General features: G+C 30.5%; 2 protein-coding genes and 1 long non-coding RNA gene across 5 annotated transcripts in view; all 3 read left to right on the top strand.

The window, feature by feature from the left end:
• LOC126897392 (uncharacterized) overlaps nt 1-3,187 on the top strand; it is a 17,586-nt gene extending 14,399 nt beyond the window's left edge. The window contains exon 2 of the mRNA XM_050670942.1: nt 2,889-3,187. Coding sequence (XP_050526899.1) covers nt 2,889-2,904 — 16 coding nt within the window. The 3' untranslated portion in view covers nt 2,905-3,187. The remainder of the gene's footprint in view (nt 1-2,888) is intronic.
• Nucleotides 1-4,980, top strand: part of LOC126897391 (uncharacterized) — a 112,202-nt gene extending 107,222 nt beyond the window's left edge. The window contains exon 2 of the transcript XR_007702091.1: nt 3,852-4,980. The gene's annotated coding sequence lies outside the window, so the exon portion shown is untranslated. The remainder of the gene's footprint in view (nt 1-3,851) is intronic.
• Nucleotides 4,981-8,636: 3,656 nt separating this feature from the next.
• Nucleotides 8,637-16,475, top strand: LOC126897419 (uncharacterized). 3 transcript variants are annotated; one of them, XR_007702100.1, is made up of 6 exons: nt 8,704-8,718; nt 8,784-8,885; nt 8,988-9,793; nt 13,953-14,020; nt 15,792-15,953; nt 16,033-16,475. It is a non-coding gene; the product is annotated as an uncharacterized LOC126897419 (long non-coding RNA). The 3 variants fall into 3 exon arrangements; XR_007702101.1 differs by having other exon boundaries at nt 8,709-8,723; XR_007702099.1 differs by having other exon boundaries at nt 8,637-8,885.
• Nucleotides 16,476-26,601: the final 10,126 nt, after the last annotated feature.

Here is a 26,601-nt window from a genome sequence, read left to right as displayed (position 1 = left end):
GAGATGTACAACGGCAACGGGTCACTTTACTCGATAGACGGTGAAACTACGACTAAACTGTAAACATGTATACAATAGGCTGCATTGAGTAAAACAACATAATCGTAAAAGGAATGTGTCCCTTTGACCTTGTACTATACTAACATAAGTAAAAATACATTAAACTGTTATCTTAAATAATATTACTGTACCCAGTGTGTTGATTAATGATATCAACAAAAACAATAAAAAAAGTATTTGGCGATCTACCGTCATTTGAAAATATTTTCGAGAATATGTAAATTGTTAGTTTTATACGATTCAACGACTATATTTAATTTCAATATTTCACAAATATTTTATGTTTAAATTTTTGGTCGTATCAAATCATGAGCTAATCATGTCACGGTACAATACCGTAGGGTGTCTCGGAAAGCCTTAACAACGGTCGAGCCAATCGAAATGAATAAAATCGTGTAATGGTGTCTCGATATGTTTGTATTTCATAGTTGTCGAAAAACAATTGGCAAGTATTGATAATTATTAAAAATTAAAAAAATTGTTTTTTATACACAGGTCGAAATTTTTCTTTAAAACTAATCTACAAAACGGCTATCTTAAAATCTTAAAAAGAATTTCAATAAAAAAATTAATTTTTAAAATATTTTTTGTAATTGCGAAAAATAACATAAAACATATTTTAAATATAGTTCTATATTTTAAAAATTGATTTAAAAAATAAAAAGTATAAAGTATAAAATGTAGATCCTAAGTAATATGAATTGTCAGTTAGATCCGTTGCATTCTGTATATATACATACTTAAGATGGTTATCTATTATAATTTATTTACTTCCGGTAAAACGCCATATTTTGTTTATAAAAGTGTACCTATGCGATAAAATAAGTAATTATTCAAAACGACGTGACTGTATTTAGAGACGGTTAGGAAGGAGAGTCAAAAAGTCTCGGAGGCCAATGTCATTTGATAGTGATGTGACAAAAAATTGCTTTATTTTGCTCGTAAATATTAATACTCCGCGCCAAAATCTTAAATACAGACCTGAACGTGAGTTTCAATAAAAGCCAAACAATTCGGTTCTGGCTACCTAACCTAAAACCGATGTTTTATACTGAAACGTTACATGGATGAAGTATATGCTAATGAACCGCGGATAAAACTAAATGGATGTCAAATTTTTTAGTAGATAGGCAGGTAGAATATCAAAAGAAAAACCGAACTTATTCAGGATTGGCGGAAACGATACGGTCAATTTTGGTGGAAACGATAATCTCCCGAGTTTTTTTTTGACTTTAATCACAAACTACGACGACGACGACGACGACGATTGTTTTATCATTATTGTTTTATCATCTAGTCGCCGGGTGAACTTAAGTCATCGATTCGGTCGGTACGAGAGCTGTACTATTTACCCGGTACACGAGTACGCGTGCTTTTAAAACACTGTTTTTTTTCTCAATATATATTCGTTTAAAACCGCAAAGAAAGCATACTACCGTAAAAATACTCATTAATTTTTTGTGTTTAGTAAACGTTATTTAATACGCAATATATTTATTTATTCGTCTTATATTTTGTATATATATTTTATATATTTGTCAATCTATAAGAAAATTTGGTATATTTTATAGAAAATTTACATCGACCGATATAAAAATTTGTTTTTTATTGAAAACGATAAAAACGGATCGGCTACCCGTTAGCTTTTAAAAAAATTACACGTATACATGTTTTTCATAGAAAAAGAAACCGCNTATTTTTATATTTCTTATATTCGATTGTTTGGTAATGAAATACATCAATGTCCATATAATATTGTAAATGCTCACCAAATCCTTCGCTCATTCTTAATATTTTTTTCTTTAAATGTATGTAGATATAATAATAAGTATGACGTAANATATGTCGAAAAAATAATAAGTATGACGTAAAAGATACTCCTTCAGATATTTCGGAACAATATTCAACTCTCACGAATCTTATAGATGTTATGAATCGAAGAAGAGAAATCAACAAAAATGTATTGGTAATTGGGGACAAAGATGAAAGTGCATTCTCACTCAGAAGTATTTATATGTGCGACATAATTGAAAACAAAGAATTATTGAGAATTGTTATAATGGATTTCGGTGAACAAAGTAAAGATACGTTTGATGCTATTTATAATGACATACATGAAGCATACAAACAAGCAAAGAATTATTTTATGTTTGATTTATGGATAAAACGAATTGGAGTTTATCAACGAAAAGTCTTAAACGTTTTTAAAACCGTTTTAATGAATTTAATGAAAAAACACTTTATCTACAGTTCTTTAATGTTAGACAATGAACAAATAGATAAAGTAAAATATTTCATAGATAAAATAGCAAATTCACTTCAAAATTTGACTTTGTTATTTAATGGCGTAGAAGCTCATGATTTTGAAAAAATGTTCAAATCTCTTACAGATTTACCCTCAGATGATCAAAATCTTATATATTATCATGGTATTTTGATTTTAAATATCGAACGCATAATAGATACAATAAAACCCAACTTTTTTAAATTAATTTCAAATGATATAATTAGTGACTCAGACTATGAATCGAAAATCAATTTTGAAACTATAATGTATATTGTAAGAAATGAATTGGATGAAAATAAATCCATCAAAAATATTGAACATTTTTGTCTATATTCAGATTCTAAAGGAATGAATGATAATTTTGTAAGAATATTTTTATTTACAAATTTATTAAATAAATCATTCGAAAAAGTAAGCATAATAAGTATTTTATCATGTTTAAAATTTTGTGAATCTTTGGAAACANTTTAAAATTTTGTGAATCTTTCGAAACACATGGTTTTGATAATCATGGTCATGCAGATGGTGAAAATGAGGAAAGGTTATTGGAATTATGAAACATATTTTTTAAAACAAACTTCAATCAATTATTTACAATTATAAATTAAATTTACATACTTTGCAGTTAAAAAACGCCTTTTTTATTTATTTGGCATTAAACGAAATCATTGGAGCTTTATCCACTCATTTATACTAAAATGTTTTTTATAGGTGTTTTATAAATTCTGATTATTTGACATCCAAAACTTTTTTAATTTGAAATCTTTCAAATATAGAATGAATCAATCTTATACCACTACTGTTCAAACTTCTTAAAAATAAAATAAATTATTTTTCACTTCTTAATAATATTAACTTTACATTAGACACAATGTTATAAATGCATATGTGTGNACTTTACAGTTTTTATTCATTATAATCAGAAGATATTTAATTTGTATAACGCTTCTTTTCCTAGGCTAAATGTAATACTTCCAAATAAACAAAATTTTATTTTATAATAAATAGTATTGTAATGTAATATACTCGTCACTATCATAATATGTGATAACATTAGGCTGCTTGATTTGTATCCACAATAATGTTTGTTAATTTTATATTTTCATTTAAGATAATTAACACTTCTATTTATAAATTATATTGATATTATTAGAATAATAATTGTTTTTAAATAAATAGTTTGTTATAATTCAAAAAACAAAAATTAATAAAATAAAAATAGAAATAGTCTAGGGCCTTGTATATGATGAGAACCTGATGTTGTGGTTCTATCGGGGTCGTATGGTTCGAGGGTTTAGAACGAAAAAGACAAGTAGATATAAAAAATAATTACGTAGTACCTCTAATTGAGGTGTGATAAACTTTTGTCTGGATAGTTTCTAATGTCCTAACTAAGAGGCAACGAAACGGCTAAGTCAGTTCACGATAACCATAGCCTAACTTATACAGTAGAAATCATGCTAGGTTTTTTTAAAACATCTTTAAGGCAACGAAACGGCAGAGCCTTTTTTATTTATTTGGCATTAAACGAAATCATTGGAGCTTTATCCACTCATTTATACTAAAATGTTTTTTATATTGGAGTTTTATAAATATACTTTCTCATTCTGATTATTTGACATCCAAAACTTTTTTAATTTGAAATCTTTCAAATATAGAATGAATCAATCTTATACCACTACTGTTCAAACTTCTTAAAAATAAAATAAATTATTTTTCACTTCTTAATAATATTAACTTTACATTAGACACAATGTTATAAATGCATATGTGTGTATGTGTGAGTTTATTTATTTATTGTATCATTAAAGTGTAGTGTATATTAATATACAAGCGATAGAGTAGGTAATTGATTTGACGCTATATTGTTTAAACCCAACTAAACGCTAAATTGTACATTCCGAAACAACAATCATATTATGTCTATTGCCACCGGAATTTCTGATAATCTTTTTCTTTTTCTTTGCCTTAATCCCAACTACTTGGGGTCGGCCACCCTCATCCTAAACTTCCACTTGACACGATCTCCTCATATCGCATTCAATAACATCCCTCAATCTCTTTTTTGGTCTTCCTCTACCTCTTCTTTCTTTAACAATCATTTCTATAACTGTTCTTACAACTTCCGATTCTTCTCTCGTTAGAACATGACCAAACAATCTAAGTCTATTTTCTGTCATCTTATCCACGATTGACGCAACACCTATACTTTCTCTTATATACTCGTTCCTTATCCTATCTTCTCTATTCACTCCACTCATCCAACTAAGCATTCTCATCTCTGTTACACGTATTCTCTGCTCTACTTTCTTATCAACCGCCCAACACTATGAACCATACATTATAGCTAGCCTCACAATTTCATACTAAATTTAAAAACTATAAATAGTATTTATTCATATATTATATTTTAAAATCAAAGAACTACTAATCAGGATATAATTAAAGAAATAAGAGTTCATGTTGCTTTTAAAATATTTCACCAATTTCTCTAAAGGAAACACTATCTACAGATTTGCATCGAAGCGTTTCTTATGATAGTGATATTAATCACTGTCAGATATCATCTATACTTGTCCCATCTATGCCTCGTCCACACTGTGCCTCGACCCCACTGTGCTACCGTTTTTTTTTTTAAACTTATGATATAATTGTATTGGTATGGAAAATTAATTCTATTAAAACTATATGTAATTTATTTTTTCTTACCTAATATTATAATATGAAAAATTATATTTAAATGAAACTAAAAACATTCAACATTTTACTATTAAAATCGAGTAAACTCGTGGTGATTTCAGGCGGGATAGCTGATTTTTTCATAATTTAAAAATTTATGAAAATTTTAAATTAAATTAATACTGATGTATATGTATTTTATCATAACGTAATATTGTATTCTTATGTTATTTGGTATATTTAGTATAAATTAATTGTTCGATGAAAAAAAATAATAAAAAGTATTTGGCGATCTACCGTCATTTGAAATACTTTTGAGAATACGTAAATTGTTAGTTTTATACGATTTAACAACTATATTTATTTTCAATATTTTACACATATATTTTATATTTAAATTTTTGGTCGTATCAAATCATAAGCTAATCATGTCACCGTATAATACCGTAGAGTGTCTCTGAAAGCTTTAACAACGGCCGAGCCAATCGAAATGAATAAAATCGTGTCATGGTGTCTCGATATGTTTGTGTTTCATAGTTGTCGAAAAACAATCGGAGAGTATTAATAATTATTAAAAATTGTTTTTCTAGGTCAATCGATTTGAAAAAACCGAGTATTCAAGACTCGAAATAATACCGTCTTTTGTAGGTAAAAACAAACCCATAAATTAACATTATTATACTACCATGACAGACACACGCAAAGAAAATAATTATATAATAAAAAAAAAAGGAATTTATTTACAAAAATGGTATTTTTTTTATTAACTTTGATATGTCTGTTTTCATTGTGAAGACAAAATAAAGTCCCAAATATTTTTTTTAAATATTCAAGTATATTAAATAAGCTTTAATTTAAGATATATATAAATGCACTGGCGTATGCAAGGGGGCGGGATTGTGGAGGTTGAAACCACCCCCCCAATATTTATAAGCTAAACGATAACTTTGGACGATAAACAATAAAAAATATCATATCCATACCATAAATATTTCCACAATAAAGTAATCGAAAACAGGAATTTTTGTCATTGAATAATATGGGTACTGTCACATCTAAATTTCTTTAAATTTCTAACCCCTCCCCCCAAATTAAATTTTTGTATAAATGTGTCAGTATTTCCGGAACACTTTCAAAAATTAAGTTGAAAAAGTTCTACTTGTTTATACTTTAACTTTAAGTTTAATTAATTTGACAAATAACTAATTTTGACAAAATTTGACAAATAAAATGTGGTTAATTACCTGTCGGATGAAGGCGATTATTTCGTCAAAAGATCAACAATTTTTTGTTCATCAATAAGAATTTAATACTTTTAGCTTGATTAAAAAAAATAATAATATTATTACAATAATTAATTTGCCTTTACAATTAAGAAAACAATTAAAGTAAATTTATTTTGTACAATCAAAAAAGAACCACTAGGCTACAGTAGCCGAATATCAACGAAAGAAAGAAAAGTAAGGTAATGACAAACAATTTATCATACGCATAATAATTTTAAAAGTAATAGTTGCCGATAAAACGATAAACAGAAAAACACAAACACTTAAAATTAACTATTTACAATAACAGATGACAAACACACGATAAGGGAAGAGAAAATTTTACAATGAGAGACGCGAGAGAATATTACGATAACAAAATTATTTACATATACATTTTGTACACTAATGCATGAACACTACTTTCTATATGCGTTTTTAATTTTTTAATCCCCCCACCCGTATATAGAGAAATGGTCCGATTAAAAAAAAAAGTATGTCGAATCAAAAAAGTATTATTATTATTATTATTAAGAATATTAAAAAAATTGTATGGATCCATATACTTTTCAAAAAGTTATAGCATTTTAAAGTAAATAATGTAAAATATAAAATCGAAAATTTTAACACAAAAGTAGCATACGGTAGCCATTTTCGCCGTGAAGACAAAATAAAGTCCGAATTTTTTTTCCCCATAATAAAGTATATTACATAAGCTTTAATTTAAGGTAAAATATAAAAGTGTCAGTGCTTCCAAAACACTTTCAAAAGTCAAGTCTAAAAGTAAATTTTTTGTGAAAAAGTCGTCATTTCAAATCGCCTCCCTACGGGAGCAGGTAAAGAGTCAGAGTTATAAAAAAAATATACCAAACGATAATAGGTAATAGGACATTACGCATCTATAAAAAAAAAAAATTATATTGATTTGTTCGTTTTTGAATAAGTGTTTACTCGTGTACTTTACATAATATGGACCAACATTTGATACCATAGGAAAATTGTAAAAAAAAATTAAAATTTAACAATCATCAAAATGTTATATAATCGTAACTACTGAACTAAAATAAGAGTTTTTGGTATTTTAATTTTTCTTTAAAACTTATCTATAAAACGGTTATCTTAAAAAAAATTTCAATAAAAGAATTAATTTTTAAAATATTTTTTGTAATTGCGAAAAATAACATAAAACATATTTTAAATATAGTTCTATATTGCAAAAATTGATTAAAAAAAGAAAAAGTATAAAGTATAAAATGTAGATTCTAAGTAATATGAATTGTCAGTTAGATTGGTTCCACTTTGTATATACACATACTTAAGATGGTTATCTATTATAATTTATTTACTTCCGGTAAAACGCCATATTTTGTTTATAAAAGTGTACTTATGCGATAAAATAAGTAATTATTCAAAACGACGTGACTGTATTTAGAGACGGTTAGGAAGGAGAGGCAAAAAGTCTCGGAGGCCAATGTCATTTGATAGTGATGGGACAAAAAATTGCTTTATTTTGCTCGTAAATATTAATACCCCGCGCCAAAATCTTAAATACAGACCTGAACGTAACTTTCAATAAAAGCCAAACAATTCGGTACTGGCTACCTAACCTAAAACCGATGTTTTATGCTGAAACGTTACATGATGAAGTATATGCTAAATCGATACTGGTTCGTCGCGGATAAAACTAAACGGATCTCAAATTTTTTAGTAGATAGACGGGTAGAAGATCAAAAGAAAAACCGAACTTATTCAGGTTTGGCGGAAACAATACGGTCAATTTTGATGGAAACGATCACCTCCCGAGTCTTTTATCATCTAGTCACCGAGCGAACTTTAGTCATCGATTCGGTCGGTACGAGAGCTGTACTATTTACCTGGTACACGAGTAGGCGTACTTTTAAAACAGTCCTGTTTTTTTTTCTCAATATATATTCGTTTAAAACCGCAAAGAAAGCATACTACCGTAAAAATACTCATTAATTTTTTGTGTTTAGTAAACGTTATTGAATATGTAATATGTTTATTTATTCGTCATATATTTTGTAGAATAACGTGCGTTTAATTAAAAATTTACGTCAAATCTATAAGAAAATTTGATATATTTCATAGAAAATTTACATCGACCGATATAAAAATTTGTTTTTTTATTGAAAACGATAAAAACGGATCGGATGCCCGTTAATCTTTTTAAAATATAACACGTATACATGTTTTCATAGAAAAAGTAACCGTTATTTTTATTGGCCGTGGCGGAGCTCGTCGTGTTTTATTTATTTTATTTTATTTGAACGATGTTGTTGCGTAATGACGATAATTTCGTGGTGATAAATTTATTTGTAAAACTCGAATAGACAATATCGTTACGATATTTTTATATTTTAAAATGTATACATACAATCGATATACAATATACAAAGTGTTCAATAAGTTTGGTTTGGAAACGACGGTTTTTTAGACCGCTATTGATTTTTTTAATAATTTTTTTTTTTTAGATGCTAATTGAATAATTAAATGCATTTTGACTGATTACCACTAAAGTTCAACCCTAATGCAAAAGAGTAGTAATCAAGGTATATTTCTACTTAAGAAGACAGGTAATTAAGTACTCGAGAAGTTTAAATGGCAACCGTTACTTTTTTTTTTAAATTTTCGGTTAGGTAATTTTATTTAAAACAAAATTACTTTTAAAATTTTAGAATTGGCCAAGTCGTTTTTGTTGTTTAAAAGCATCGATTTTGAGTTTGCGAGCACATTTTGCCACAGTAAAAACTAATCAATGTGCAATTCCGTAGACAAGATAATCATAAATTGCCTGATTATTGTTGCTTGGTTTATCTTAGCGATCGTATTTGACCGTGAAACGATCAATAGATATTGTCGAATCGATACTGTACCTCATCAACGGGGATTTATTGAATATCGATAAAAATATGATTTACGATTGCATTTCTTTCGCGTTTACGAATGAAATTAGATCGTTGTTGTGAAACGTGTGCGTTATTATCAAATTAAACATGTCAGTCGAAAATTGACTAAAATATTTTATTTGATAATTATTATAACCGTTCGTTTGCTGTTATCGGTCAAAATGATTTTAACGCGTGTTTATCGTTTAAAATTTAAATGTTTTATGATATATTCAAATTGACTTTTCAATTTTTCTAACTCTTTACAATTTTCGTAAAAATCACAATCGATTCGAGATCGATTATTACAACAGTCGTAATAATATCTCAAATCGATCGACAATAGTACAACAGTTACTATTGTGGTTTTGTGCGCGAGTTCCATTCTCGTGCTGTGCATTTGTTTACATTTGTTGCTGTGGCGGCGGCGGCGGCGCTCCGAAAAGCGGAATGCAAATAAACCGCCGAACAAACACAATTGGAACGTCTCGAAAACACGGCGATATATACGGACCCATTGGGCGCATCTGCCCAGTTTCGTCGGCGACGAGGGAAGAGAGCCAATATTCGAGACTAGCTATCAGCCGCTTCATCGGGTGAGTATTATTAGTTAAAGGGATCGCCGCTTCATCGGGTGAGTAGTGTTAGTTAAAGGGATCGCCGTTTCGTCCGGTGAGTATTATTAGTTAAAGGGATCGCCGTTTCGTCCGGTGAGTAGTGTTAGTTAAAGGGATCGCCGCTTCATCGGGTGAGTAGTGTTAGCTACTAGTGTTAGCTCGTTGGTATTTCCATTGATCGCCACCGTCGTAAAAACTCATTTCGCGAGACGTCCGAAAAGACGACACGCCGCGTTATTTGTCATAAATTACATTATTACCACAAACGAGATGAATACACGTTGTTATTTATGACGAGTAAAACGAATGGCGACGTTATTAACGCGCTCGTAGTATCAGTTTCACCAATTACGTTTGTATGTAAATATGTTTGTCACTTTCTACGCGCGCATGTGTTATTATTCTCGCGTATCCCGTCGTCTATGACCTTGAGACTAGACCTTTGTAACGCCATCACCCCACCCCGCTCGCCGACGTTACACAATATTTTTCTGTACAATTTTATCACATGTATACAAATTTTTATTGTGACAGGGCCCCGCCACTCGTGCCAACTTTATAGGCCGTCGCCTTACTATGAATATTTTTTTTCATCGATCAATACCTCCCGCGTCCATTCGCTTATATATTAATATTTATATATACGAATATTAGGGTGGTCCTTATTTTTTGACTTAGGAAATTCCTTGGTCTCACCCCCCAAATTTGTTTATACAGGGTGATTTTTTTATCATAACCCACTCAATTACTTGCAGAATAATAATAATTTAAACATTTTTTTTTTTCATTATCTTTAGTTACACATTATTCTTGAATTTTTAACTATGTAATACTTTTTAAGTTCATCCCTTATGCCTTGGAAGGGGGTCAACTTTGTTTTTTTAAATGGTAACACATATTTTTAATTTAATAAAATGTTTGAGTTTTTAATTTAATAGTAAATGGCATTTGAATTTTTAATATAACTTAATTCGTTTATTAGATATAATCATTTAAAGTTTCAAGTTTTTGAATTAATATATAGGTATAATACACAAGGGATTACAAATACAGGTAGCTAATTGGTTTTTTATAACATCGATATTAGCAGGTACACAGCATTGTTATTATCAATTGTAGTAAGGCACATTGTTATGAGTTTATAAATACACTAACTGACAATACAGAAAATATATCTATTGATAATCATAATTGATAATAAACAATCCGTGACTGAGACAGCAATGTCATAAAAATCCAATTAGCTACCTGTATTTACAATCCCATGTGTATTATACATGTATATTAACTCAAAATTTTGAAACTTTAAATGTTTATATCTAATAAGCTAATAAAGTTATATTAAAAATTCAAATGCCATTTACTATTAAATTAAAAACTCAAACATTTTATTAAATTAAAAATATGTGTTACCATTTAAAAAAACAAAGTTTACCCCCCTCCAAGGCATAAGGGATGAACTTAAAAAGTATTACATAGTTAAAAATTCAAGAATAATGTGTAACTAAAGATAATAAAAAAAAAAAATGTTTAAATTATTATTATTCTGCAAGTAATTGAGTGGGTTATGATAAAAAAATCACCCTGTATATATGTAAAAACGAACCAAAAAAAAATTTCACTTCAATCAGACAAATTTAACCCGTTCCTACTCGGGGTTGAAAATTGGACAATAGGGGTAGTTTTCTAGTGTTTTGTACTTAATTCGGAAATGAGCGATCATAGAAAAATAATTATGGAAAATAAATTGTTGACAATGTTATGGACTATAAGTTTAATTGTTACATATTTTTTTTAAACTCATTAGTTTTCGAGCAAAATTTTAAATTATACTATATTTTATCGATTTGCTGAAATTGGAATATTTACGAATACGACATTACAAAAATCGTTTATTATTTAATTATTAACAAATTCAGCACAAAACCGTTGTGTGGGCTACGACCCCCCCCCCAAATTAAAAATACACAGTTGAAAAAAATTGCTGATGTTAGAAATGTATAAATTATGCTAATTGTTTTTTTCAGTTTCAAAATTCTTTACATCATAATAAAGTTGATTTTTTGCTGTCGGGATCGCTATCAAAAAAAAACGCTTCGATGCAAATCTTTATATAGCGTTTAATTTAAAAAAATTGGTGTATTATTCCAAAAGCTATATTATCTGCTAGTTCCTTATTAATATCTTGATTAAGGTAAAGTAAATCGAATGAAAAAGAGATTATTAAAAAATATTATTTCTTATAAAAAAATTGTGTTGATCCATACGCTTTTCAATAAGTTATAGTATTATAAAGTTAAAAATGTAAAAAATAAAATCGAGAATTTTCACACGAAAATAGCATTTGGTAGCCATTTTCAGCGTGAAGAGGTAAATTTTTTTTTTCAAATTAAAGTATATTACATTAGCTTTAATTTAAGATATATATAAAAGTGTCAGACTTTCTGGAACATTTTAAAAAGTTAAGTTGAAAAAGTAATTTTTGGTGAAAAAGTTGTTATTTTAAATCCCTCCCTGTGGGCAGATTTACAAAAAAAATTTACCAAATGATAAGTAAAGACATCAAGCATCTATATAAAAAAAATTATATTGGTATGTTTATTTTTGAAATAGATACGGTAGTTTTTAGTAAAAAAAATTGAAAAAATTTCGAAAATTAGCGATTTTTAAATTTGTAATTTTTTTGGAGGTTTCCCCCATTTACGGGTAACGAGGGAAATTATTTCAATTTTTAAGGGTAATTTCTTCGACTAGATACGTTTTGTGATCTTTTGGCGTATCGTTGAAAGAAATCCATTCGAAGAGGGATGAGAAAAAGTGGTAACAGACACAAAAAAACATCTTAGTAAAACCAATACCTTCTCAGCTTCGCATCGAAGCTAAAAAAATATTGATTAATTCGATACATCAAACAGTTATAACTGCTTATAACAGTTATAAAAATATGTATCGCGACTGCAAAAAATCAACTTTATTATGATGTAAAAAATTTTGAAACTGAAAAAACAATTAGCATAATTTATACATTTCTAACATCAGCAATTTTTTTTCAACTGTGTATTTTTAATTTGGGGGGGAGTGCTTAGCCCACACAACGGTTTTGTACTGAATTTGTTAATAGTTAAATAATAAACGATGATTGTATAAAAGATGTATTCGTATCTCTAAATGTTTGTCAAATATAATGTAGTATTCGTAAATATTCCAATTTCAGCAAATCGATAAAATATAGTATAATTTAAAATTTTGCTCGAAAACTAATGAGTTTAAAAAAAATATGTAACAATTAAACTTATAGTCCATAACATTGTCAACAATTTATTTTCCATAATTATTTTTCTATGATCGCTCATTTCCGAATTAAGTACAAAACACTAGAAAACTACCCCTATTGTCCAATTTTCAACCCCGAGTAGGAACGGGTTAAATTTGTCTGATTGAAGTGAAATTTTTTTTTGGTTAGTTTTTACATGTATATAAACAAATTTGGGGGGTGAGACCAAGGAATTTCTAAAATAATTTTTTTATAATCTATAACTAAGGACCACTCTAAAGTAAATGTTAATATTAATTTGTATATTCCTACAGCCGACGCCGCTGCCGCCGTATACGCCTCATGTATAACATTCCCCCCCCGCCACGCCTGCCCAACAAACACGGCTATACCTCGTGCGTTGAACGTTTACGCACTTAAGTCGCTTTACACGTATGTATACGTGTAAAGCGTGTATGTATACATATATATATTTTAATTACTGTTAAAACTTATATATTAATACGCTTAAAAGCGTGTTTTTTAGTTTTCTTAGTTTTTTTAGTTTTTTATTTACGATAAACAACGNATATATTTTAATTACTATTAAAACTTATATATTAATACGCTTAAAAGCGTGTTTTTTAGTTTTCTTAGTTTTTTTAGTTTTTTATTTACGATAAACAACGCGAAACGCGTTGTGTTACGCGACTAATAACGTAAATTATTTACAAATGAAGACGTGTCATCGTGAACAAGACGTTCTAGGCGAAAACGATCGCTGAAAATGATCAATTTAATTTTATTTAAATTTTATAAAATTAATAAATCACGTCGGCGGCGGCAATTGCGTCGTTCTAACTCCGCCGTTATTATGTTTTTCAGATAAAAAATGTCAAGGCTGGCATCGACGATTCTACTGGCTTTTTTTGTCGCCTGTTATACTGCGAAAGGTACGTTGACGTGTGTATCGTTTTTTTTTTCCATTTGTGTACGCCCAGAGTATTCGATAAATGTCTCGAATCTACAATGAATTTACAAAAAATAATATGTATAGATATTATTTTCGGTATCGCTTATGATACACGTGAACCGTTTAAATCGGGCTTTAGTCGTATAATATACACGGTCGTATACGACGTACACTATTTATACATTACACAAGGTACACTATTTAAACGCTGCACGAGGTACACTATTTGTACACTACACGAGGTACACTATTTATACACTACACAAGGTGCACTATTTGTATGCTACACGAGGTACACTATTTGTACGCCACACGAGATGCACTATTTGTATGCTACACGAGGTACACTATTTGTACGCTACTCGAGGTACACTATTTATACACTACACAAGGTGCACTATTTGTATGCTACACGAGGTACACTATTTGTACATTACACAAGGTACACTATTTATACACTACACAAGGTACACTATTTATACGCCACACGAGGTACACTATTTGTACATTACACAAGGTACACTATTTATACACTACACAAGGTGCACTATTTGTACGCTACACGAGGTACACTATTTATACGCCACACGAGGTACACTATTTGTACATTACAAGGTACACTATTTATACACTACACGAGGTACACTATTTATACACTACACGAGGTACACTATTTATACATTACACAAGGTACACTATTTATACACTACACAAGGTATACTATTTGTACGCTACACGAGGTACACTATTTATACACTACACGAGGTACACAATTTATACGCTGGACGAGTTTCGCTGCACAAGAAGGTACACCATAAAAGGTACCATACCGTTTCATACGCGATAAATAGTAAAACGGAAACGGACCGTTGAAAATTATTTTATATATATATTTTTTAAATAATTTTCAACGCTACTCGTAATCGCACTACGTGGCGGCGACCTCTCTCGGGGTACCGCCCTCGGACCGTAGAGTTTGTTTTTTTTTTTAATTGACACGGCGTTGTCGTTGTCAACAGTAACGAGGTTTAGAAAATTTTTTTTATTAAACCGTTTATCATAAAAACCGTTCAATCGTACATTCGGACGTTTGTGGCTACTATCGGGGGGTAATATTAAAATGGGCAACTACGATACGATCGGTAATTATAATATTAAATTCGTAATAATAATATCGAATCGGTTATTATAATACCAAAGGTAATTCAATAGTATCGAGTTAATTGTAATTTATAATCTAATTATACTATTGTTAATCGGTAATCACAATATAATCGGTAATTTTGTGTTATTAATTTTCAAACGTTCGGAGAACTCGAACGAGCAATTGAAAAAAAGCAGCGTCCAGTAGTGGAAATTAGTCATTTCGACGATGAAAACATAAGAAACCCGTTACCTGACTTGCAGAACACCCTTTACGTATATATAATATATTATATATTACAAAACACCTTTTACATATATAATATATTATATATTACAAAACACCCTATATATGATACATTCAATGAAATCGAATGAAAATTTCTATTTATCCCACACCTCAACCCCTACCTCCTGGCGGCCGGTATACCGTATGTAATGTACAGATTACGTCGTTCGTTTACGCGTCTGGCGGACGGTACGATCGCGACCGGAATAAACGCCGCCGTTTTTCATATACCGCCCGTTCGCGTTCTACTACGTTCACTTCGAGTTACTACGTTAGATCCGTTTACATTTACCACCGTCTTATGAACTGTGTTTCGCAGGAGACGTCCAGTGTCCCGTTTGTACGAATGAAGTCCCGCAATGTTGCACGATACACAATTGCGGGCACAAATTTTGCATCGTGTGCACGACTAAAATTTTGAGTGTGAATTATCCTACGTGTCCGTTGTGCAGGAGTTCTATTAAAAGAGCGACGGGTACAGGTAAACACGGATAATAATTAATAATAAATACTAATAATAATAAATCGTAATGAAAGAGTGTTTTTCCGAAATGTTTCAGGTGCGTACGAACAGGAGCTCAGCGATTTCAAGAGAGCCGTCCTCAACAACCAGACTACCCCCCAGATGATAATCGCGCGCTTCTATCTGCTGCCGCCGTGGCAGGTGCCCGACTCGACGATGCTGCTCGAAGTCAAAGCGCGCTCGTACAACAAAGTGGTCCGGTGCTTGTTGATTCAGAGGATACGCAATAACTTGGACGGTTATTCCTTGGTGGAGGACGTGGCGGAACGCAGCAAGTTGTTTAGCGCAAGGCCCAACAAAGTGGAATCCGACATACTGTCGGCGTACTACGAGAGGTGCAATTGCTTGGTGCACGTGGAGATGATGAGAAGAAACAACGCGTACGGAACGCTCTTGCAGTGACTCTCGGCGGCGCTATTGTATTTTCAAAAAGATAATTTATCTCGATAAAATAATAAAAACGTATCTTTCCGTTGCGTACGTGCGTTTTATTTTTTCCACAACACGGTATTATTGATAATAATCAATAACAGTACGTCGCGATATACCGATTTACTAATGTTACGAGTCGACGTACCCCGCCGATATATCACGAAAATTACAAATAACGATTTATTATTAGAAATTATAATACGTTAAACCGACTAATACACGTAGGTAATACGTCAACACCGCGTTTAAACCGACTCTATGGTCGTGTAATCGATACGGCTTCCGCAATAATAACGCTAATGGATCCATGTGGGGTCAGTCACATGGATCGACTAGCACTAATTTATCGGTTCTTTATTCCGACACAAATATCCGCGGTCGAGAGCGGATACTGCGCATATTCAACATTTTACTATATAATAATAAAATTTCATATATATACAGAGTGATTTTTTTATCATAACCCACTCAATTACTTACAGAATAATAATAATTTAAACATTTTTTTTTATTAATATCATTAGTTACACATTATTCTTGAAATATTAACTATGTAATACTTTTTAAGTTCATCCCTTATGCCTGATAAGGGTGTCAACTTTGTTTTTTTAAATGGTAACACATATTTTTAATTTAATATAATGTTTGAATTTTTAATTCAATAGTAATTGGCATTGCTAACACAGTCACGGATTGTTTATTATCAATTATGACTATCAATAGATATACTTTTTACATTGTCAGTTAGTGTATTACATAGTTAATAATTCAAGAATAATGTGTAACTAAAGATAGTAATAAAAAAAAAATTTTAAATTATTATTATTCTGTAAGTAACTGAGTGGGTTATGATAAAAAAATCACCCTGTATATATATATTATATTACTTATATTATATACTTTATTATATAATTTAATGGGGGTGTACACGGTCCGTTATCGAGTTGGTTCTACTCCAATAGACGTCAACGTGTAACAAAACGATAATATTCTATCCGATTTTATATTGAAATTACATCCGGTGTGCCTCGGGGAGGCCACCTTTACCCACTCGTGTGTTTATATTATTTAGACTAAAGATAAGATAAAAAATGTGTTAAATATTCCAAATTATCGGTGAAATTACACTCGGACGAAATTTATAAACGAGCGTTACACTACAATTATTACGTTTTCATAGACGATTCGTTTTAACGACAATTTACTGAATTTGCTAATTCGATAATCGCCCGCTCGTATTAAACAGTACCGTAATGCGCTCGACAGTACGCGATCCGATCCGGAACAACATTTATTCGTAAATGGGGGGGGGGGAGAATGTGGTTATATACGACGGGTTTACACACACGGGTATAAACGTGAAAATATTCGAAACGGCTCGCTAAAATGTTTAGCGCCTACACCGAGGTGGTATTAACCGAGATTACCCTGATTAGATATATTAAATTTAATATATCTAATTCGCATTCTGGAAACGATGATTCTAGCATCGTAAAAAAAAAGCGGCCTTTATATCCACTGTATAAACCTAGATTATTCGACGACGTTATCGACAGAATAGCGATTTAAATAACAAAAAAAAAAAAAAAAAATTTACGATAACGCTATAATCGATGTGTCGCTAACGTCTACAACATAGTGACAATGCTATTATTGTAGAAATTGATCAAAGTAATTTTAGAAACGAGCTCTCCACACTCGTTTACAAATTAAAATAAATACGAGTAGTAGTTAATAGTAGTGCGTTCTGCACTACTACTACTGATACTATTTTTCAAACCGTAATAGTAGTAGTAGTAGTTCTACAGTCATAACGATCGCAGTCACTAAGGTTTGAAAACTCTACGGAATACCGTGTAAGGTTTTAAAACCGAAGAAACTACAATTCTCACAGTAATAGGAAATAATAGAGCAATTTCTAAAATAACGTACACGGCGGCGGAACGATCCCAATGAACAACGTTAACGTGAGGGTGGATAACGGGCGAGGGCGGGTCATCCGTATAAAACGTGATTACTAAAAAGCGCTCTGTGTTTTAATGTACGTTTAAATTTACGGATATAACGGATACGTTTTTATCCGCCAACAAACGTTTACGAATTAAAAAAACCCAGCACAGTGAGGTCGAGGCATAGTGGAGACGTTGCATAGTTGAATCCAGTGTAAATTTAATCTGAAAGTGATTAAAATCACTATCATAAGAAACGCTTCGATGCAAATCTGTTTTGTAATAGATAATTACAAAAGCAACATCAACTTCTATTTCCTTAATTATATCCAGATTAGTAATTCTTTTAATTATATATTATATAATTTTTTAAATTAATTGTTTTCAAATTATTATTGATTTTGATTTTTAATATGTTAATAGTAATCATTTACAACCTACTTTTTATTGTCTTTTAAAGTGAAACTTTTAATAAAAAAAAAAAAAATGTATTTATTACCATAACATTTAGCTCAACTTGCAAGTTTGAAATTGACATTATTAAATAGAATCTAAGAAAGTGTTAAGATTAATATGCAATTAGGGAATTTTATAATTACTATTTTCAGTACATTTATCAGAAAAGTTAGATTTTTTTACATTTTTATCTTAATAGATCACTTAAATAAAAATCATTTCTAATTAACTTTTGGCGTTTAAAAAGATTTTACAATGGAAATATTCAGAATTTAATTAATTTTAATGATTATATATCTATAAAAACCAATAAAAAAAAAGTTGCTAAAAAGATTTACTCAATTGAGTGTATTATAAAATTTGATTATAATTGTAAAAATCCATTGTTAAATTCAGGTGAAACTAAAAATCATTTTTTTTTTTTAATTTATGATTTATATAGCAACATGTTACATTAAAATTGGAATATTATAGACTGGTAGTAGCACACACAAATAGATTTAAATAATTAATAAATTACAAAGTAAAATTATTTACTTTTGTAGTTGAATAATTTTATCATATCAAATCTAATTCGACAATAAATACTTTAAGAATATTAGAAATTAATGATTTTAATTGTTTGTATGGAAAAAGCTGGTTAAACTACTTTTTATTTGAATAAGGAAATTTTTTTGATTTTTGAGAGTAATAACTTAAACTAAATACGAATTGTAATTATTTGACTTATCGTTGAAATAGTAGGTCTAGTGAGGGTTGGCAAAATAAATCGTAGCCACAGAAAGAACCACATAGTAAAATAATATTAACATGAATATAAATTTTTTCTCACAAGAGGAAACTATAGTGATAAAATCCTTTATATTTATTGAAGTTATTGAATCTAAATGAGATAAATATCAAATTATTTGAAAAATTTATTCTAACTTAAAAAAAAATGCAAAATATTAATTGCCGCAGACGGATTTGAACCCCGTACTGTAATTATAAAAGACATAAATGTTGCCGACTCGGCAACTGTTCGTTACTATCGAAATATGATAAAATTGGCTATTTATTATGGGCTATTATTGGCTATTTCAAATTTAAAAATTATTTTTTCGACTTTAAAAAAATAAAAAAAGCTTAATTTCTTATGTCTTTTGAACTTTATTCTTTGTCAATTGAATTATAAAATATTCATGAAAGTCAGTGTATTGCCCTTATAAGCAGAGGTGTCGTGGAGCGTATAGGCGGGTATACCCACTTTATTGTTTTTCTGTTATTGCGTATACTTATAAAATCATGAGTGATACGCGGGTATACGGCGTATACCCACTGTTAGTTTTCTTATTAGTGCATATACGTATTTATAAAATAGTTAAAGAGTATAGACTAAAGAATAAAATAAAAAGTAATATGTGGGTATCGAATATAGGTACGTTTGTCATAAAACACAAATTTTGAATAATTCTTATCAGTTTGTTTAATCTCTACAGTCATACCACATAAAAACATATATCTGAAGTTATAAACACACAAATATGGCTCGAGACTATTATCGTTTTGAAAATAGAATATAAATGTAAAACAAAACACTGTCAAAGTGTATAAATAAATATCAATAAAATAAATAGGATAATGTTTATCATTTCACGACAGTTTTATTGACATTTGACAAAATTTAAAACATCGACCAGAAATTAACGTAATAGCACATACTAAGTTGAAATTGAAAGTTATTGGGTTAACCTATAGCTGTTGAAATTGGTAATTTGTATTTTTCCGTAATAAACCGTTTGCCAACCAATCTAGTATTTAATATATTACTTATAATGATTTGAAAACAATGATTGTAAGATTATTTTATTACTGCATAAAGTTTATTGTTTTTTTATAAAAAATATAACAGTATCTAATAATACACTTATCGATTGTATGATTATGAAATTTAATTTATGTAAGAACTTAGAAGTGTCAGTAAAAATATTCGAGTAATAGTTTGGAAGTTGGAAGGAGCAACTGGGAGGGTTAGGAGTTTTAGTTGCATTATGTAATAATTAGAAAATACATATACAGTTAAAACATCACAATATTTGTATTCCGTCGCCCAAAACTATGTTATAGTTCAGGCCTTTGAAAAGTAGTGTGGGGGTGAAATTCCCCACGTTTCCTCATTTAGGTATTTAACTTATCTATTGATCAAATTACGACTATATCACTGTTGATAATGTGAAATATTGTATGTAGAAAATATAAAGTGCAATGGGGGGTGTGGGGGGCAGAGCCCCTCACGTTATTCTTTATTCATTATATAGGCGTATACCCATAAACATTTTTAGGACTACACCACTGNGAGCTCCCCACGTTATTCTCTATTCATTATATAGGCGTATACCCATAAACATTTTTAGGACTACACCACTGCTTATAAGATATTTTAAAATAAAATAAAATATAAAACCCAGGATTTTAACACAAAAATAACATATTTTTAAATACGGTAGCCATTTGCGCATAGAATATAGGTCGTCGGGACAAATTTATTTTTTTAAATTTTATAGTACATGATATAAGCTTTAATTTGACATATGTTTATACATATGTATTTCCGGAACATTTTCAAAAGTCAAGTTAAAAAAGTAAGTATTTGTAAAAAAGTTGCTATTTTAATTCCCCCTTGTGAGCAGAATGAGTGTTAGATTTTCAACAAAAATGATATCAAATGAAAGGGAAATATCTAAGATTTAAGTATAAAAAAAATTATGTTGATTTGTTTTATTTTTGAAAAAGTTATGGAAGTTTTAAGAAAAAAAAATGACAAAATTTACCGATTTTTAAATTTGTAATTTTTTTGGATATTTCCCCCATTTGCGGGGAACGAGGGAAAATTAAAAAAATTTTAAGGGTAATGTCGTCAACTAGATACTACTTGTGATCTTTTGACGTATCGTTGAAAGAAATCGGTTTGGTGAGAGCTGAGAAAAAGTGGCAACAGACATAAAAAAAAACACATCATGGTAAAATTAGTACCTTCTCAGCTTCGCATCGAAGCTAAAAACGTTTTGAAATAACGATAGAAGCGAATAAAATTAAGTAGCAATAAATTCGGTCGCCTCGTCTATCGCAGTAACATTTTGGCCTCGCCCGTAAAGGGTCGACGACGATAAATCGAATCGATTGTCGTCCCCCCGCCGATCTATTAACTAAAATTACATTTTAACGCACCTCGAAACGGTTGGTTTTATTTCACATCGCCGCCGGCAAAATTACACTCGCCATAGCCCGTCAAATAGCGTACGTTCCGCGACGCCTCTGTAGATTTTCACATAATAAAATAAATAAATACGATTTAATATAAACGTCCACCGCGTTCGTTATATTCTCTATCGACTGCGCAATACGCGATATCGTAAATGATTTTCCGTAACTCTGGCTCGACGAAATCATTAATAAATAAATAACACTCGGCGGAGAAGGAGAGGTCTCTCGCCCGCCGCCCCGTACGCGGTTAGTTTACGTCGTTCCTTCTTCCGTCAGTTTCGTTTCGATTTACTCGCCCCTCCCGCGAGGGCGGGCCGGTCGGTCGTGGCGAGGACGGCCTACCCCTTAACGCATATTTCTTCCACTCCTTCCACACGGGACACGCCTCTCACTCGGTAATAACGGTTAGGGGACGAATCGATATCATTGTCAACGTCGTGAATCTCTTAAAGAAATTATTCGTTATAAAAACTCGAAATTTGATAACGACAATACTCGTTATACCGACTAACACGGCGCGCGTCCGTCGACGACCCGACCCGGCCCGCAAATATACGTCGAGTGAGCGCTATTTTCGTGACACCCCTCGCACGGAACAGATCGTCCAAGTGTTTGCGCCTTACCGATTCGCCGTTTTAACAATATTGTCGTCCACTCGTTTTGTTAAACGCCCATTAAGTGTATTTCATGTTTATCCTGTATATATATATATTTTTTTAAGAACACTAATATACGGCTTCGAGCCACTTGTCGTAGAAAAAAACCTCCGTGTCGTATTTAATTCTATGTTCTACGACGTCAGTCGTATATCAAATAGTATTAGTAATATAAGTAATAGTAATACTTGTAATAAATATATTACTACTAACTAATAAATTACAATAATAGTGTATTGATAATATTATATGTAATCGATAAAAATAATAGTATCGATAACCGTATAAATAGCGCGATATCGTTTCGTTAGGTTTAAAAAAATATTTCTAGAGTATTTTAAAAAGTATTCCGTCCGAGTATTTCGAATTTAGATTTCACGTGACGTCGAGACGTCATTGTTTTAATTATAAAATCATAAATATGCAGAGTTTTTCATATCGCAAGATAATTTATTACAAAAGTACATTTATAATAATTATAACCGTACTATATAGTACGCTATATGGCTGGTATACTATAAAATTTATAGTATATCAAATATAACGAGAAACAGATATATGTTCTTCTAATCGAATGCACTAAAAAATTTCACAATGAATTGTTTTGTCGATAAATATACAAGTGTTATAATTCAAATAACAAAATTTAATAAAATAAAAATTAAAGTATGTAAAGGTGATGGGGTTTTGGGTTTAGTGAGAACCTGATGTTGTGGTTCTATCGGGGTCGTATGGTTCGAGGGTTTAGAACGACAAAGACAAGTAGATATAAAATTATAGACGTAGTAGTAGTATTCGAGGTGCAATAAACTTTTGTCTGGTTAGTTTCTAATGTCCTAACTCAGAGGCAACGAGACGGCGGAGCCAGTTCACGAATACCAAAGCCTAATTTGTACAGTAGAAATCATGCTAGGTTTTTTAAAACATCTTTAAGGCAATGAAACGGCAGAGCCAGTTCACGAATACCATATAACGTGATTATGAATAATATCTTTAACCAACCAGTCAAAATTGACACTTTAAGATATTAATTTAATAAATGACCTATTGCTTTGTCATCCTTTACTCAAACTTATTTACTCCAAATAATTGGGATAACATAAAATTACTTACTTCTTTTATTCTAGCAAATTGCTGTAAAATGATTTGATAAATATCTCGATATGTTTATATATGTTTAAAGGTATTTAATTCGCACTTTAACAAAAGATAAATAATTAAAAGAAGTTCTTTGTATATATAAATAAAACGCGTAAACGTCAGCCGACAACAACACATGTGACTGATAATTGTTTTTTTTTTATTCTTAATTCAATTCAGAGAAAGCGAACTCTCTCTCTCTGCTTTACTCCTCCTTCTGGAGTCTCTCCCTTACTGAAGTCTGGAAAGATTTCAGTGCTTTTTATAGTAAAATGATAGTACCTTCAATCCAGGGATATTGTTGTAAGCGCTTTTAGTGATCTTTTTAGTTTATTGTATTTAATTATACATTACATGATTATTATATTGAGATAGCACATTTAACAATTGATAAATTGACATACATATATAAAGAATAAGGAATTGTGTTGAACATCGTATTTGTTATGACAGATAAATTATTTGTTTGTTTACAAGTTATTTAAAATACAGATTATACATTTTTCATTGATAATTGTAAGATGCAAAGCATTAAGCATATTACGACACAAGCGTCTTATGAATCGATTTAAATAGAACTTAACGAGTGCAGTAATTTGTAATTATGAAAAACAGGACCTGAAATTACCTTGTTTAAATTTTTAAAAAAGAATGGCCAAATATTAATAAAAATTCTTATTTATTTTGGACTACTGATTAACATGTAAGAAATATTTTAATGGGAATTGCTGATGAGATGATACGATTTTGTGTTATGCATCATTTTGAATTAAACTCGAAGAACTACCTAGGGATGATTATAAAGATTTTCTCAAACTAATAACAATATTTTTAGGTAGTGTGCCACCTAAAGGTATACACTTCAAAACATCAGGTGCTTGTCATCTAGCGCACGTTGGATGGCCAAATCATTGTATTGTTTAATAGTATTTTTATTCCGACACCAGTTTAAAATTACTCAACGCGAAGATAAATGTGTTAAAACAAATCTGCTGTTTTATTATTAAGTGTTACGCGGAATCCTGGTTTTCATGTTCGAATGCCGCGAATGAATGACATTGGGATTTAAAAAAAATTGTATTTTTATAAAAATGACGATAAAGAAGTCGCTGAAAAAGCAATTATGATATTTATTAATCATTTGTGGTACTCGAGCGAAGAGTGTGCGGCTTTTTCAATTTTTGATGAAAGGTTAAGTAATGATACGAGAAGAAAAATGGCTGAAAAATTATGCATGGTACTCCTGAAAAAGAATCGCAAAAAAAGTTCATCCTTAAATTTGAAGGTTTACAACGCTTTCTTAGCAAAGATTTATCATTAGAGATATTCTAGGGAATAATTCGTAAAACATATTTGAGAAATTTAATATGTCTACTGATTTTTTGCGAGTTCAGCCAGACAAATGGAATGAACATGAAGGGTACGTCGAAAGAAAAAGAGTGGTAGAATCAATAAAAGCAGTCAACGATTTATATTTTAAATTACAAAAAAATTTATCAGTATTTAATTGAAATTATCAACATTGAATAAATACCATACCTTAATTCCGAAAGTGACATATCGACTTGATATTTTTTCATTTTTTTTTTATTTCATTATTTTTATCACTATATTCACGAATAATATAATTCTACTGGTGCATAATAATTTTATTATTAAAAGGAAACGTTTATTAAAAAACATACTCTTTTATGACATTATAAAATAAAAATGTTTCCCTCGATGAGATAACTTTTATTTTAGTTTATTGTTCCGAAACTGATTCATCTATGTCGGATTCCTCAAACTCTGATGACACGTTAGAATTACAAAATCCTTGTTTTCCTAGTACATCGAACGCCCAAGAAAAAATTTTACTTGATTTTGATGAAAAAAAAAAAAAAAGAGCTAGGAAAGAAATAATGTGTAAGCGTTTAGCGGTTGTACTTGACAAGTGTAAAGTAAGCGACAGAGATTGCGTTCACATACTAACAGCAGTTTTAGATTTGTTATTTCCGTTGATCCAAGTGTGTACGTTATTAACAAGACGTCAATAAAATCTGCTAGAGAAAAATTTCGTAAATATATTTTTCAAGATTTAAAGTGCAAATTTGACCGTTTAAACACAAAATCATTAATACTCCACTGGGATTCTAAATTACTACCAGATATAATCGGAACGTCTAAGGTTGATCGACTTCCTACAATTGTTACAGCACACGATGTTAGTCGATTGCTCTGATAGATTCAGGTACAGGAATTGAAATAACTTCTGCTATTTATGAAACTTTAGAGGAACAGTGTATTTTAGATCGTTGCTTTTGTGTTTGACACAAGTGCGAGCAATGCTGGCCGATTAAAGGCGCATGCCACCTCCGAGAACAAAAATTTGATAGAGATATTTTACTCTTAGCATGTAGGCACCATGTTCACGAAATAGTTTTGCAAGGCATATGACTTTTCGATTAAACGTACGCTTTACGTAGTAGTAGTAGTAGTAGTAGTATAGTCATTTATCGATTGCACAAGTCGCCGCAACGACTCGATAGTGTTACGTCGCTATTTAGGGGTTTAGCCTAAATGCCCGTCGACAGTATTCTAAGGGACCAACGGGGGATAGCTGGCTAGGCTATATCTACCTTAGGTACTGAAGTTTCCTATTTAATTTATATTCCCTTAGAGGAACTACCAAGGGTCGCACTACAATATATATATATAACACTTTAGGTTAACAACGATATAAATAAATAT

Source organism: Daktulosphaira vitifoliae, unplaced genomic scaffold (assembly GCF_025091365.1).
Source record: "Daktulosphaira vitifoliae isolate Bord-2020 unplaced genomic scaffold, ASM2509136v1 Scaffold_2, whole genome shotgun sequence".
NCBI classification, from domain to species: Eukaryota; Metazoa; Arthropoda; class Insecta; order Hemiptera; family Phylloxeridae; genus Daktulosphaira; species Daktulosphaira vitifoliae.
The sequence above is the reverse complement of the archived record's forward strand: the minus strand, read 5'-3'. Positions and strand labels throughout refer to the sequence as shown.